At 40.4% G+C, this 17467-nt stretch overlaps 1 protein-coding gene across 1 annotated transcript in view; it reads right to left on the bottom strand.

Annotated features, from left to right (window-relative positions):
• The window catches only part of GALNTL5 (polypeptide N-acetylgalactosaminyltransferase like 5), a 60734-nt gene that overhangs the window by 12886 nt on the left and 30381 nt on the right, over positions 1-17467 (bottom strand). Inside the window, 1 exon segment of the mRNA XM_055392451.2 lies at positions 4065-4314. Within this exon segment, the coding sequence (XP_055248426.1) occupies positions 4065-4314 (250 nt within the window).

Below are 17467 nucleotides of genomic sequence, written 5' to 3'. Positions count from 1 at the left end.
GGCTGAGGCTGGTGGATCATTTGAGGTCAGGAGTTCAAGACCAGCCTGGCCAACATGGTGAAACCCCATCTCTACAAAAAATACAAAAATTAGCCAGATGTAGTTGCCCGCGCCTGTAATCCCAGCTACCCAGGACACTGTGGCATGAGAATCGCTTGAACCTGGGAGGCTGCAGTGAGCTGAGATCGCACCACTGCACTCCAGCCTGGGCAACAGAGTGAGAATCTGTCCCCCCCGCCAAAAAAAAAAGAAAAAGAAAAATATTCACAAGTTTACATTCATTTGTTCAAAAAAGTATCTATTGAGCACCTATGTTTTAGGGATATGAGTCACTCAACACACAAACCAAGACCCATGTGTAGGGGAAAGGGTAGGGAGACCAATTAGAGGGGCTGCAGAGAAAAATAATGGGATCCCGGATAAGAATGCAGCAATGTAGGTAGTAAGATGCGGTTGAATTCCTGGTATATTTTGGAGACGGAGCTAACAGATTTGCTTATGGGTCGGGTGTGGGGTGCCTACTGCACCAGACGTGACACACATTGCCGAGTGTACCAGATAGGAACATTCCTATCAGAATCCAGTCATGCTGTTATCTCTGCCAATTACAAAATTAAAACCGCCTTATTTTGACCCCACTTCCTGTCAGTTATGTCCCCTTTTCTCTCTTTCGTATTAAAGCCTTAGAAAGATTTGTCCATCACTATCTCTAATTCCCTTAAACTCCCTTCCATCAGGCTTCGCCTCCCGCCATTCACAATTAAGACTTGTTCATGACCTTCTCATGGTTTAGTTCAATGCTCATTTCCAGTCCTTCTCTCGCTGATCCAGCCACTGTGTTGGATGCTGCTGGCCACACCCTTCTCTTGGACACACATGCCTCCCTGGGCCTCCAGGGAACCAGATTTCCTGGTCCTTCTCCTCCCTCCCTGGTTGCTCCTTCCCATCTCCTTTGCCAGTTCCTCTCCTCCTCTCAACTGTCAATGTCAAAGCACCCAGGGCTCAGGGCTGGTCCTCTACGCTTCTCCACTCACCCACATAGTGATTCTCATCCATCCTATCCATGACTCCCAAAGGATGCCTCCAGCCCTGACCTCTCTCAAAACTCCAGACTCATGATTGAATCCATATAGGATTGTGTTCAGTACCAGAGAATCAAAGAGTTATAGATGATATGAAGATAAATGTCATATCATGTTATATATTGAGTCCTAAGTGATTCTATTGACAATAATTCTATTACTGTATTAAAGACTTCTAGAAACAAGTAACAGAACATTTTGATTAAGCCCAAGAACTTGAAAGAATAATCTCTGGAGGCTTTTTCCCCCTGGGTCTCAATACACATATGCTATATTTTTCCAAAACCAGAAGAAATCTCACCAGATTGGTTTAGTAGGTCCTTCTGGCCCATCCATCTCATAAGAGACTCATGTATCCAACTGCATCCAACTACCTACTTCACATCCCCACTTGAATGCCAAATAGACATCTCAAATATGCCCCAAAGAGAATCTTCCTGCCAAAAACCTGCTCCACCCATGGTATTTCTCATCTCAGGGCACGGCAATTCCGTCCATCTGGTGGGCAGGCCAAAAACGTTGGAGTCAGCTGTGGTCTGAGACAGCAGGGAGAAAGTGAAAGGGCCTTGCTCTGCCCTTAGAAAAGGGCAGGTGGCTGGGGGAAAAGGGCATGATCCTTGGTCATGGTGATGCCTGCATGTCAGGGAGCTGGGGAGGTCTTGAGTTATCATTGGCTTAAGCCCTAGGCATGATTTTGCTTCTTGTGTGTGTGTGTAAGTTTTCCAAAACTCATTGCACCTAGCTTTTTTGGTCGTCATTAGAACTAAGGGAAAAATGTATCTTCAGATATGAATGCTAATTAATACCATGACTAATATGTAACAGATGCTGGCGAGGATGAGGAGAAAAGGGAATGCTTGCACAATGTTGGTAGGAATGTAAATTAGTACAACTGCTGTGGAAAACAATACAGAGATTTCTCAATGAACTAAAAGTAGAACTACCATTCAATCCAGCATTCTCACTATTGGGTATCTTCCCAAAGGGAAAGAAATCATTTGTGTCAAAAAGATATCTGCCATTGTATGTTTATCACAGCACTATTCACAACTGTAAAGTCATGGGATCAACTAAAGTGTCCCTCAGTGGAAGACTGGATAAAGAAAATGTGGTATATATACACAATGGAATACTATTCAGCCATGAAAAAGAATGAAATTATGTCTTTGGCAGCAACATGGATGGAACTGGAGGCCATTATCTTAAGTGAAACAATTCAGAAGCAGAAAGAGAAACACACATGTTCTCATTTATAAGTGGGAGCTAAATAATGTATACACATGGACATAGAGTGTGGACTGACAGGCATTGGAGACAGAAGGGTGGTGACAGGAGGGCAATGGATGATGAGAAGTGACTTAATGGGTCTGGTGTACATTGTTTGAGTGGTGGATACTTGAAAAGTCCAGACTTTACCACTAGGCAATATAGCCATATAACAAAATTGCACTTGTACCCCTTATATTTATACAAATAATAATAAATCAATAAAATAATAAAATAAAATTTATTTTTTCTTTTAACCTTTAAAAAATAACTTATGTTTTCTTATACATATTATTATATATTTTAATGTAACATACAATTATATATGTAACATGTATAATGTATATTACATATAATATGTACATATTTAATCACACAAAGGTATACTGACAGAACATTTTTTATGGTTTGATTTTTTAATTTAACATGTGAGAAGTTTTCTTTCTAGTTAATTAGCCCTTGAAAACTTAACTTTAATGATTATGTGATAGTCCATAAAAATGAATATACTTTATTTTTTACCCATTTCAATAGTATTGACTATTTATGTTGTTTTCAGTTTTTTATTAATATAAATATTGACACACTATATACATCTCCGTGCTTATTTCTGACTCTCTTCAAATAAATTCAAGTAAGTGGATTACCTGTATCAAAGAATGAGGATATTTATAAGATTCTTAATTTGCATTGCCAAATTGTTTTCAAAAAGGATGATCCAATGTATATACACACGAGCAGTGTATTAGAATTCTAAACATTTTACCATTTAGCAAATAAATATTAGGAATACAGTTTCCCTGTTGAATATCAGTTATTTTTACATTAGAGCCTAAAAATGTTTCATATGTGAGATATGGAAATATTACAAAAATTATAAACCAAGTTTGTGTAATTGGAACACCATAGCTATTTCTTACTAAAAGTAACTTTATTTAAAATCGTTTTGAGATAACTCAAAAGATTAATGCTGTTTATTTTTATTAAGTTGAGATTTCTACATATTACATTTTATTACAATAAAGTACACCTTTGTTCCTCTTTGTTCCAAAGTCTGTGACATTACTGTATCTAATGTTGATATTGATCAGGTCACTTCCTCTGTGTCAAGCCTTATGCTATGTGTTTTACATGCATTGGCTCATTTAATCCCCTCAACGATGCTAAGAAACGTGTTAATTATTACTATCACTGTTTAACAGATGAGGACGACATTGAAGTTGAGAGAGGTAATTGTGCCAACTGAGGGCCATCTTAATGTACAATTCCAGACATGCCATTGACCTTGTGGTCTTTGTGTGAACAGTATCTCCTGGAGATGTGCAGTGCACAGGTGGTGCAACTGTACATGGCAGCCCTAAACTGCTAACAAATCATGGAGTCTCTCCTTCAAACCAGGTCTGTTTGACTTGAGCTTTTAGTCAAATGAAATATTGCTCCTGAAAGTCATGATTGAATCCATATAGGATTGTGTTCAGTACCAGAGAATCAAAGAGTTATAGATGATATGAAGATAAATGCCGTATCATGTTATATATTGAGTCCTAAGTGATTCTATTGACAATAATTCTATTACTGTATTAAAGACTTCTAGAAACAAGTAACAGAACATTTTGATTAAGCCCAAGAACTTGAAAGAATAATCTCTGGAGGCTTTTTCCCCCTGGGTCTCAATACACATATGCTATATTTTTCCAAAACCAGAAGAAATCTCACCGGATTGGTTTAGTAGGTCCTTCTGGTCCATCCATCTCATAAGAGAAAACATTATCCCATTTAAATTGTAGGTTCCAGTCAAAAGTTCCCCTTACAAGAGGAGAGGGTTTATACTCCAGAGTTCTATCATCAATGACATCTATCAGGGGGCACACCACCATTTTGGGGTCCTTGGCAATGGCGTGCAGCAGGGGCTCCAGTCATACTCTGTTCGTCTCACAGTGGCTGTCCAGGAACACCAGAACATCCCCTGGGGAGGCAAGAACAGGGCAGTGTTAGTCCACATAGCTGAAAAAATATGGCAATCCAAATCAAAGTTCAATGTGATGAATATTTCTTGAGCATTTACTATGTGTTTGGCTCTTACAGTGCTTTCATTTTCATTGGAAGGAAACAAGAAATACATTATTATGTACAAAAATATGCAACATCGTGTGCCATAGATGTTGAGAGGAAGCCAGTAATTGTGGGTTAGAGAGTGCTTTCGGGGAGAATTCTAAAGGAGCAGGTGGAACTGAACTGGTTTTCCATTTTAAAAAATGATTTTAGCTTGGTCTTGACTGATCAGCTTAAATTTAGCAAATTTTTACTGAAAGGACACCTTCTTAGGCATTGAGTTTGGTGCATGGGATGCAGACATGCATCACGACTTTTGCTCTTGAGCTCAAGTTTTTTTTTTTTTTTTTTTTTTTTTTTTTTTTTTGAGATGGAGTCTTGTTCTATCACCCAGGCTGGAGTGCAGTGGCATGATATTGGCTCGCTGCAACCTCCGCCTCCCGGGTTCAAGCAATTCTCCTGCCTCAGCCTCCCAAGTAGCTGGGATTACAGGTGCATGCCACCATGCCAGGCTGATTTTTGTATTTTTAGTAGAGATGGGGTTTCACCATGTTGGCCAGGCTGGTCTCGAGCTCTCGACCTCAGGTGATCTGCCCACCTCAGCCTTTGAGTTCAAGCTTCAGTGGGGACCTATTCTGCTTAGAGGACATGGGAATAATTGGCATGGTTAAAGTAAAGAAAGTGTATTATTGAAGTACACCAGGGCTTGATGTAGAAGGAACCCCAAACTTCAAGTAGCAGAGTTTAGACTTTTTCTTGTAGCCAGTGTAAAATCATTAGAAAGGTATAAAAAAATCCCATGTTTTGATCAGAAGACTTAATATGGCAATAACCCCCATACTAATCTACAGATTTAGTGCAATCCCTATTGCAATCCCAGCTGGCTCTTCTTAAAGAAATTGATCCTAAAAGTCATATGAAAAGGCAATGGACCTAGATTAGCCAAAATAATTTTGAAAAAGAAAAATAAAGTTGAAGGGCTTTCTGATTTCAAGGGTTAGTACAAAGTGATAATAATCAAAACAGTGTGCCATTGGTGTAAGGATAGACACAGAAACCAGAAATAAACCATGTGTCTATGGTCAATTGATTTTTGACAAGGGCCAAGACAATTCAATGGAGAAAGTATAGTCTTTTCAATAAATCGTGCTGAGGCAACGGAATATCCACATGCAAAAGAATGAAGTTAGACTCCTACCTCATATCATACTAAAAATCAAATCAAATGGGTCACAGACCTAAGGTAAGAGCTAAAATTATAAAACTCAGAAGGAAACATAAGCATATATTTATGACCTTAGGTGAGGCAATGGTTTCTTAGATATGACACCAAAAATACAGGGGACATAAGAAAAAATATATACGTTGGAATTCATCAAAAGCAAAAACTTTTGTGCTTAAAAGACACAATCGAGAAAATGAAAAAAAAAATGGCTGGTGCGGTGGCTTATGCCTGTAATCCCAGCACTTTGGGAGGCTGAGGGGGGCGGATCACCTGAGGTCAGGAGTTCAAGACCAGCCTGGCCAACATAGCAAAACCCCGTCTCTATTAAAAACACAAAAAAAATTAGCCAGGTGTGGTGGTGGGTGCCCGTAATCCCAGCTACTTAGGAGGCTGAGGCAGGAGAATCACTTGACCCCAGGAGGCGGAGGTTGCAGTGAGCCAAGATCATGCCACTGCACTCCAGCCTGGGTGACAGAGCAAGACTCTGTCAAAAAAAAAAAAAAAAAAAAAAAAGAAAAGAAAAAGAAAAAAGAAAAAGAAAGAAACAAAGAAAGAGAAAAAAATCCACAAAATGAAGGAAAGTATTTCCAAATCATACATATACTAAAGGACTTGTATGAGAATATATAAATAATTCTTACAAGTTAGTAATAAAAAGACAAATAACTTGATTTACAATGCGCAAGAGATTTGAATAGACATTTTTGCAAAGACGTATAAATGGCTGATGAGCATGGGAAAAGATGTTCAACACCATTAGTCATCAGAAAAACGTTAATAAAAATCACAATGAGGTATCCCTTTACATCCACTAGGACGGCAAGAATGAAAAAGACAGACAATAGCAAGTGTTGGGGAGGTGGTGGAGAAATTGAAACACTTGTCCAATGCTGTTGGGAATGATGGGTGGGAGGGGAGGAGTACAGAGAACAGGAAAGTTCTTTCTTGCCTGGACTTGGCACTCTCTGGGCTGAGTTCTCTGAGGGTGTGGCTGGCATAGTAATTTTGAGGACCTCCCTTCTCATCCCTGGTGGTCTCTTGTCAGCAGTTCCCACAAACTGGGCAAGTGCATTCTATTCTGGTGACTCAATCTGTCTTCTCAGCTCCTTAAGATCCTGCGTTCTGCCTCCAGCTTCTCTGCTGAGGCCTGTCCATTCTTCTAGATAGTCCTACCGGACACCAACTAAGATGATCCCTATAGCTCTCTCTCCAACACTGCCAAAGCAAACTCTGCCATAAATACAGCTACTAACCTAAAAGCAAGTGTCCTTTGTTCTACAGCTGGTCACAGTCTTTTTATCCTTTTGATTTTCGGCAAAAAACTAACCTTAGTTCACTTCTCCTCAATCCCAATGTATTTCCAATTTTATTGTATTGATGTCTGAGAATGTGCTGAATTCATATCAAGTCTCTCTCACCAGGCTTTGAGCAGTAGCTTTCTCCAAAAATCTCCTTTAATCTCTAACAATATGACTCAATCTGGCTGAGCCATCTCATTGGTTCTCAGATCTCTATTTTGAAATATCTTTATCGTGGTCAGTCTAACGACTCACTTTGGAATATTACAGCTATGATTTTCATGCCTCAACCAAAACTGAGCTAACAAGAGTCCCATTTTTAACACATATAAGTTTTCATACTATTGGCAGCACACACAGTTTTATACTTCACATTTTTCACCTAAAATAGCTTCTATAATATTACATAACATTATTAGCATTTTAAAATCATGTCTGCTCATTTGATAGGTGAAAAATAACGTGGTTCTCCTAAGAAGATGTACGAATGGCTAGCAAGCACACAAACAGATGCGAAACATCATCAGTCATTAGGAAAACACAAATCAAAACCAACGTGAAGAACCACTTCACTTCCACTAGGATGACAAGAACTTGAAAAATGAAAAATAAGTTTTGGCAGGGATATGGAGAAATTTGAACTCTTACACATTGCTGGTGGGAGTGTAAATGGTGCAGCCACTGAAGAAAAGAGCTTGGCAGCTCCTCAAAAAATTAAACCTGGAATTACCATAAGACCCAGCAATTCTATTCCTAGGAACATGCCCAAAAGAATTCAAACAAATGTATGTATGTGCATGGTCACAGCAGTACTGTTGACAACAGCCAAAAGAGGGAAACAGCCCAAATGCCCATCAATGGATGAATGGAGAAACAAACTGTGGTGTATCACAGAATGGAATATTATTCAACCATAAAAAAGGAAGCACTGACACATCCACCATGTGGATGAACCTCAAAAATATACTAAGTGAAAGAAGCCCGACACAAAAAGTTACATATTGTATGATTCCGTTGATATGAAATATCTAGAAAGAGACAGAACACAGATTGGTGGTTGCCAGGGACTGGAGGGAAGGAAGCTGCTTAATGGCTAAAAGACTTTCTTTTCAGGTAATGAAAATGTTTTGGAGATAGAGGTCATGGCTGTACAACATTGTGAAGGTGCGAAATGCTACTTAATTGTTCATTTTTAAATGATCAGTTTTATGTTAATCGTGCCTCAATTTAAAAAAATCTGGTTAATTTTTTTTTAGTCGCTGGTGAGGTTGAATTTTCCACATGATTAGCCATTTGTAAATGAAATTGTCGTGTACTTTGCCTATCGGAGTAGTTTTTTTTTTTTTTTTTTTTTTTTTTTAGATAGAGTCTTGCTCTGTCACCCAGGCTGGAGTGCAGTAGCATGATCTCAGCTCACTGCAACATTCACCTCCCGGCTTCAAGCAATTGTCCTGCTTCAGCCTCCCAAGTAGCTGGGATTACAGGCACCTGCCAACATGTCCAGCTAATTTTTGTATTTTTAGTGGAGATGGGGTTTCACCTTGTTGGCCACGCTGGTCTCAAACTTCTGACTTCAAATGATCCACCTGCCTCAGCCTTCCAAAGTGCTGGGATTATGGGCATGAGCCACCATGCCCAGCTTGGAGTTGTATTTTTAATGGATTTTAAATGTACATTTTACATACTAAAAATATTAACTTTTAGTCTTGTTATATTTCCCCAGCCTACTGTTATTTAATTTTATTATTTTTTTATTTGCAGCAATTTTACATTTTTTTTAAAAAAATAGACTTTTTAAAGCACCTTTTCCATTGGTTTTAAGCTTTGAAATTTCTTTATTCATAAAACAGGCAAGTATTAATCTATGTTTTTATATTTTTAAATTATCCCTTAAGAAGTTTATGATGATGATGTTTTTACAGAGACAGTCTCACTCTGTTGCCCAGGTTGGAGTGGAGTGGCGCTATTATAGCTCACTATAACCTCCAACTCCTGGACTCAAGCGATCCTCTTGCCTCAGCCTCCTGAGTAGCTAGGACTACAGGTGTGCACCAACACACTCACCTACTTTTTTTAACAAAAATTTTTGTAGAGATGGTGTCTCACTGTGTTGTCAGGCTGGTCTTAGAACTCCTGGCCTCAAGCAATCCTCTTGCCTTGGCCTCCTAAAGCGCTAGGATTACAAGCATGAGCCACCACACCTGGCTATGGTTTGATTTTTTAAAATAAAATTAACATTAATCCAGTTATAATTTATTTGGGTTATGGTATGAAATAAAGACCTAAAATTTTCCCAAATGGCTAATTGTTTAAGTGGCATTAAACAACAACTGCAACAAAAACATTTTAAAAGTCTTTTTTCCCATACAGATTTGTGGTATCTCTTTACTGTATATAGTGGACACTTGTACCCTTAATATTGAAAGATTTAAATATTTGCAACTTTGAGGATTCTAATGACCCAGAAAGACCATAAATGCAATATTAAAAATTGCAAAATAATTTAAAATTATACTTTATGCAAAATTAATATGGGGTATTACTGAATGCTGATTTAAGTTAAAAACGTGGGAACAGGCCACCTAGCACCTACATTTCAATGAGATTTTATTTTCACTCATCATAAAGTATTTAACAGGGGAAATTTACATCCTGTAAGGAGAGCAAAGTAGTAGTGAGGGTCCCTCTTCAGCTGATTTCTCTCCTTCACAGGAATATTTTGTGGGAACCTAAAGTTTGTTGCTAGGAAAGGACGGTCGCTCTACTTCTGCCGCCTTTGAGAGTTTCGGGAAGGACCGTGCTATTTATTGTTTTTAGAGATGGCCTATCATTCATGTGCTAGATGACCTACCAGACATTCATCAGATTCTCTTTAGTGCTTGCGATGAGTAAAGGGCATGAGGTCAAGCCTGCCTGATAGAGGAATTCTTCCCCTACTTGCTTCCAAAGAGTATTTGTGGAAATATTCTAAACAATTCCATTGCTCCCTAAAGTTTGGAGTTGGGAGCTACGTTCTCCATCTTACCCTGTGTAGAAGCTTATTTTCTGCTCTCCTGTCGTAGTCTATTTGCACCATTTCTCTAGGGATTGTGGATTGCAATGTTTGTTAACTTGTTTTTTGAAAAGCAACAAATAGCATATGTATCAATTTCACAGTATTTCCTGTTTTTCTCTGTTTTGTATTTATTTTCGTTCTTTGGTTAGTGTCCATATTTTCACCCTTAAACATAACTCATTATATATAATTTATTTTACATCACATTAAAATTCTCAGTTTGGTCTCTACAACCAAGCATTTTTAAAATCTTAAAAATATTTTTTCTTTTTTTTTTTTACCTACACGTTATGTTATTGCTGTATCTTGTTTTGTTTTGTGAGATGAGGTTGTGATGTGTTGCTCTGTCTAGAGCGCAGTGGCACAGTCATAGCTCACTGTAACCTTGAGCTCCTGGGCTCGAGCGATCCTCCTGCCTCGCCCTCCCAAATAAATAGGATTACAGGCACGGGCCACCACGCCTAGCTAATTTTTATTTGTTCATTTATTTCTGTAGAAATGAGGTCTTCTCATGTTTCCCAGGCTGGTCTCAAACTCCTGGCCTCAAGCAATCCTCCCGCCTCAGCCTCCCAAAGCACTGGGATTACAGGCGTGAGCCACGGCACCCAGCCTGTTATTGCTGTATCTTTCCAATTTTTTGGTATTGATGTTTAAGAATGTGGTGTGCAAGGGGAACATCACACTCTGGGGACTGTTGTGGGGTGGGGGGAGGGGGGAGGGATAGCATTAGGAGATATACCTAATGCTAAATGACGAGTTAATGGGTGCAGCACACCAGCATGGCACATGTATGCATATGTAACTAACCTGCACATTGTGCACATGTACCCTAAAACTTAAAGTATAATAATAATAAAATAAAATTTAAAAAAAAGAATGTGGTGTGCAAAATCTGTGTCAGGGGATTTACAGAGAATCTGTGCTTAAGCGTATGACCAGTTTTTGTAAAATACATAAGCATTTCTATTTAACTCACTATAAATCTGTTAAACCTAGCCATTTGGATTTTGTAAAAAGAAATCAAAGCAACTATACTATTAAATATCCTAAATTTTGTTTGTATGCTACATCCTCATAATCTGGTGGTGGGATGATGCTGTCTACTGAGATGGCATCAGAATTCCTGGGTTTGAGCCTGGAGTAACGTGACCTAGAGCCAGTCTCTAATCTTTCGGGAGCTTAGCTTCTTTAACTGGGATAAAAGGCTGATGAGTTCTAAAACCTCTGAGAGCCTTTTCATCATTAATATTTTGTATTTTATTATTTTTACCCTGTATTTCTTTTAATTTTATGTATTTCATCATTTTGAAGCATAAAATTCAATGTTTATGTTTTAATTATTTATTTGTACTAATTGCTGTATAATAAGCATTTATTTAGTACATAATGCCAAAAAAAGTGTAGGTGATGTCCTTATCTGATCATTGTAACAGCCATGTTAGTTCGATGGCATCATTCCCATATTTGGATTATCAGGCTGAGGCTCAGAAGAGTGACTTGTCTAATTCTCCCTTGAAGACACTGCTTCCCTGCAATGTTGCTGATAGAAGAAAAAAAAACTCCTTCTCTCAAACTGCATGAACCCCGCATCCAGAAGCAACACTAGCATTTCATCACTATCCATGGTTTAATCATCACCCATGTTTGCCTCCAAACCATGACACTTCCGCTCCCATGCAAAAAAAAAAAAAAAAAAAAAAAAAAAATTCATACCAACTGATTGTAGATTTCTTTAGACTCAAGCCATCTGATTGTAACATTCTCTTTCTTCTTCACTTTGCAAAACCCCTGCCTTCTCCTTCTCCTCTGTGGGGTTATCTATCTGCCTGCATCTCAGGCGGTTTCCTTCATGCCCTGCAGGTACGGCACAGCATTCACCGCCGGCTGTCCACCTCAGCTCCTGCAATCTGTGGGAGACTTCAACAGCCACGTGGACAGCACCACCGGCCCATAGAAATGGACAGATAGTGATGAGAATTATGAAGAGAAAGAAATGGGGGAGGCCGGGCGTGGTGGTTCACGCCTGTAATCCCAGCACTTTGGGAGGCCGAGGCAGGCAGATCATGAGATCAGGAGATCAAGACCATCCTGGCTAACACGGTGAAACCCCGTCTCTACTAAAAATACAAAAAATTAGCTGGGCGTGGTGGTAGGCACCTGTAGTCCCAGCTGCTTGGGAGCTGAGGCAGGAGAATGGTGTGAACCCGGGAGGCAGAGCTTGCAGTGAGCCGAGATCATGCCACTGCACTCCAGCCTGGGGGACAGAACGAGACTCCGTCAAAAAAAAGAAAAAAGAAAACAAAATTGGGGGTAAGGGTGATGATAGAGAGGGATAGGGGTCTGCTATTTAATATGGGGTGGTTTGAAAGACTATGGTGATAAAGTGGCATTTGATCAGAGAACTGAACAAAGTAAGATAACAGGTCATGCAGATGCCTGAGAGAAGAACGTTCCAGGGGAAGCCAATCACGTGCAGAGGCTCTGAGATAGGATGAGGCTTGGCAGGCTGGGAGAGAAGCAGGAAGGCCCGTGCAGCTGGTGGGTGGGTGAGGGAGGAAGGAAGGGAAAGGTCAGGGAAAGCAGGGAGCACATCACGGCAGGCCCTACTGGAGAGACAGCGTCGCTTTGTAATAATGCAAATAGCTCCCAGGAAGATGACCTGGCTCCAAAGGAGTGTGCGCACATGAACATCACGTGAAAACCCGTCTCCAGGCTCAGTAGGTACAGTTTGCATCTCAATAGAGTTGATAAAAAAGAAAAAAAAGAAAAGAATAAATGTGCATGGGTAGCACACAGTTGGCAAGAGATAAGTCCCAGAGGGATAAATACGTTAAGGAAGGGCCACTGGCTGCTGCCTCACCTGCCCACACAACAGGATCCCATACTTGTGACTCAGGAGCACGCCTGGCTCAGGCAGCCACCTACATCACTTGGGGGTGTGGGGAACAGACAGGCTGAGAGATGGCAAGTGCTGGCAAAGGGCCAGGAAAAGTAGGTGCACACATCCACAGTCATAGCTGAAGGTTTCAGTACAACTCTAAGAAACTTAGAAATAAAATTGAATTCCATCATCAAAGATATGAACAAAATTATATATATATACACACACAGAACCTATAACCAAAAAGAAAAAATATACACTCTTTGAAAATACACATAGAAGAGCCATGTGTGGTGGCTCATGCCTGTAATCCCAGCACTTTGAGAGGTTAAGATGGGAGGATGTTGCTTGAGACCAGGAGTTTGAGACCAGCCTGGGCAGGACAGTGAGACCACATCTCTACCAAAAATTAAAAAAATAGGCCAGGTGTGGTGACTCATGCTTGCAATTCCAACATTTGAGAGGCTAAGGTGGGAGGATCACTTGACACCAGGAGTTCGAGGCTGCAGTGAGCTTCGATACTCCACTGCACTCCAGCGTGGGTGACAGAGAGAGATCCTGTCTCAGAAAGAAAAAAAGTATAAAATACACACAGACATTGTGAAAAACTGACCTAGCTTAAGCCACAACAGAAATTTCAAATTTCTGACCACAATACAGTTTAGTAATAAATAATTAACAAATAATTTTAAAAATCTCTGAAAATTGTTTGGAAACTTTCAAAATCACTCCTAAAAAAAAGAAAACAATGTAGATTAAAGAGGAAACCAAAAAAGACACCAGTGCCTGGGCAGTTTATTGGCCAGTTCTCTGCGAGTTCCCACACACAGTCAATCTCTGTCTTATGTAAATTTTTAGAAAAAAAGAAAAACCATACAATTTGTTCTATGAGTCTGGTAAAGTGAAAAGTATAAGAACACAGTACAAACAAAGAAAATCATAAACACATCTTACTTTTTTTTTTTTTTGAGACATGGTCTCACTCTGTTGCCCAGGCTGGAGTGCAATGGGGTGATCTTGGCTCACTGCAGCCTCCACCTGCTGGGTTCAAGCAATTCTCCTGCCTCAGCCTCCTGAGTAGCTGGGATTACATGCATGTGCCACCATACCTGGCTAGTTTTTGTATTTTTAGTGGAGATGGGGGTTCTCCCTGTTGGTCAGACTGGTCTCGAACTCCCGACCTCAGGTGATCCGCCCGCCTCGACCTCTCAAAGTGCCGGGATTCTAGGCATGAGCCATCGTGTCCAGTCCGCATCTTACTTTTGAACACTGATGCGATGCGTGTGCCGGGGGTGAGAAGGGGCGGAGAGCACGTGTGTGAAGTGGGTGTTGTGAGATATTTACATCTACACCTAGTGACTCTAGGGGAGCGTTTCTATGGGTATTATGTGGGTTTGAAAATTTTCAAAATAAAAAAAATAAGACTCCCCTTTTAAACAAAAACAATCCAGACCGTAGTGCTACGGGTTGAACTGTGTTCCCCAAAACGATATTTTCAAGTCCTAACCCAGGAACCTCAAAGTGTGTCTTTATCTGGAAACAGAGTCTTTGCAGATGCGATGAGGTCATACTGGGGTAGAGCGAGCCCTTCATTCAACGTGACTGGAGTCCTTCTGAGATTCGGTTGGGGGAGACAAAGACACAGACACAGACACACAGGGAGGACGCCTGTGAACAGAGAGGCGGAGCCGAGGGTGACGCCGCTGCAGTTCGGGACTGGCAGCCATGGCCAGAAGCTGAAGAGGCAGGGAAGGAGCCTCCCCCGCAGGTCTCAGAAGGAGTGAGGTCCTGCTCACACCTTGATTTTGGACTTCTGGCCTCTAGAACTGGGAAAAAATGAATTTCTGTTGTTTTAAGCCACCTGTTTGTGCTACTTCATTATAACAGTCCTAGGAAACTAATACACATCAACATAGTAACTAAATGATAAGTCAGAATTATTCCCATGAAAGTCAAAAGCAGAAAAGATGCCTGCTACCGCCACTTCTAATCAACATTACAGGTAGAAGGAAAATTACCTTCAGGTGATAGAAAATGCAAGCGACTCTACCCACCAACCACTAACGACTAAGAGTTTACTGAGGTTTCTATTTACAAGATCAAATATACCAAAAGATCCCATTCCTATGTACCAGTAATAATTTAAAAATATAACAAGAAGGTCCCAAATCACAATTTTTAAAACAACAACCAAAAAATCAAGATAAACAGAAATAAATCTTTGCACATAATATCCATAGAGCAAATGACAAAACACCAAACGAATATAAAAGCAGATCTGAATAAATGTCCATGGGTGGGGACATTTATCATCAAAAAGATGTAAATTCTTTCCCATTTTAATCTATCATCTCTATACAATTCCAGCGAAAATCTCAACACGTTTTTCCTGGAACTTGATAAGACAATCCTAGCTAAGACACTTGCAGAATGAAGTGGAAAGATTTGTCCTACAAATCTTCTTATCAAGAAAATAAGAAGATATAAAAACTTCTTATCAAGCTGTACTAATCAAGAGACAGCGTGATTAGCCTAGAAATACAAAAATACCATCATAGAGCAGAAGAGAGATGCTGGAAATAGACCCAGGAATACATAGACATTTGATAAAATGATAAAAATAGCATTGCAACCAATGAAGAAATGGTGGACTATTCAATGAATGGTGTGGGGAAAACTGGCTACTCATTCTGAAAAAATTACATTACATTCTTAACTTACGCCATTCGCAGAACAAACAGTTCCAGGTAGACTCAAAGTTTAATGTAAAAATCAATTTTTTTTTTACATGAGGAAGAAACTAAAGAAGAGTATCAGGCCGTGCGCAGTGGCTCATGCCTGTAATCCCGGCACTATGAGGCTGAGGCAGGCAGATCACCTGAGGTCAGGAATTTGAGACCAGCCTGACCAACATGGCGAAACCCCGTCTCTACTAAAAATACAAAAACTAGCCGGGTGTGGTGGTGGGTGCTTGTAATCCCAATTACTCGGGAGGCTGAGGCAGGAGGATCACTTGAACCTGGGAGGTGGAGGTTGCAGTGAGCCGAGATGACGCCATTGCACTCCAGCCTGGGCGACAGAGCGAGACTCCATCTCAACAACAACAACAACAACAACAAAAAGAACAGTATCATCATGATCGCAGGGTAAGGAAGAATTTTTTGAACAGGAGACAAAACCCAAAAATCATAAAGGAAAAATATTGATATGTTTGTTTTTTATTGTGTTAAAGCTAGCTACTATTATAATAATAAGATTCCAAAATGATAATGGCTCAAATGCAATAGAAGTTTATTTCTACGCATTTAGCCATCCAAGGCGGGTGCTCCTGATTGAGGGAAGCCCTCCATGTGGTCATTCAGGGATGCAGGCTGGCAGAGGCTCTTCAACCCAGAGCCTCCAAAGTCACTTAGTCATCTTGGCCCCAGTCAGCCAGAACAGGAAATGAGTGTGGAGGGGACAGACCAGCTTCCTAAGAGCCTTGGTCGGGAAATGGTACATGTTACTTGCACTCACATCCCATGGCTAAAACTTAGTCACAAGGCTATTCCTATTGAAGAGAGGCTAGGAAGTTCAGTCTAGCCCTGTGCCCAGCAAGAGGAAGTGGGCTCTTTTTTTTTTTTTTTTTGAGATGGAGTCTCACTCTGTCGCCCAGACTGGAGTGCAGTGGCGCAATCTCGGCTCACTGCAAGCTCTGCCTCCCGTGTTCTCGCCATTCTCCTGCCTCAGCCTCCCGAGTAGCTGGGACTACAGGTGCCCGCCACCATGCCCGGCTAATTTTTTTGTATTTTTAGTAGAGAAGGGGTTTCACTGTGTTAGCCAGTGAAGTGGGCTTTCTGGTGAACTTAAAGACTTAAAAATTTCTAGCCAGGCACAATGGCTCATGCCTGTAATCCCAACACTTCAGGAGGCCGAGGCAGGTAGACCACTTGAGGCCAAGAGTTCGAGACTAGCCTGGCCAATATGGTGAAACCCCTTCTGTACTAAAAATACAAAATATTAGCTGGGTGAGGTGGCAGGCACCTGTAATCCCAGCTACTCAGGAGGCTGAGGCACAAAAATCACTTGAACCCGGGAGGCGGAGGTTGCAGTGAGCCGAGATTGCACCACTGCACTCCAGCCTGGGCAACAGAGTGAGACCCTGTCTCAAAATAAATAAATAAATAAATAAAATTCTGCTCAAGACAAGACACCCCCAGAGGAGAAGAAAAGATAGGCTCTAGCCTGAGGACCGATATTCTCAGTGTTCATAATATAGAACTTCTGTTATAAGGCCATGTTTGAATCAATAACAAAAAGACAAACAACACATTAGAAACATTGGCAAAGAATATGAACAGATAAATCGACAGAAAAATGATCTGTAAGCATTCTATGAAAATATGAAAAAATTCGATGGCTGGTAATACCGAGAAAAGAAAAGGTAGCCTATTTTTTGGCCAACTGTGGCAAACATTAAAAAGACGGGCCATATTCATCTCTGGCTGCAGAGAAAGGGCAATTTATCTGTGTGATGAGATTGTTAATTGGTGAAACTTTTCAAGGACGATTTGGCATTATCTTTCAAAATTTAAAATAAAAATTCCCTTCTTCCCAGCAATTCTGCTT

This window comes from Gorilla gorilla, chromosome 6, assembly GCF_029281585.2.
Source record: "Gorilla gorilla gorilla isolate KB3781 chromosome 6, NHGRI_mGorGor1-v2.1_pri, whole genome shotgun sequence".
NCBI lineage: Eukaryota > Metazoa > Chordata > Mammalia > Primates > Hominidae > Gorilla > Gorilla gorilla.
The sequence above is the reverse complement of the archived record's forward strand: the minus strand, read 5'-3'. Positions and strand labels throughout refer to the sequence as shown.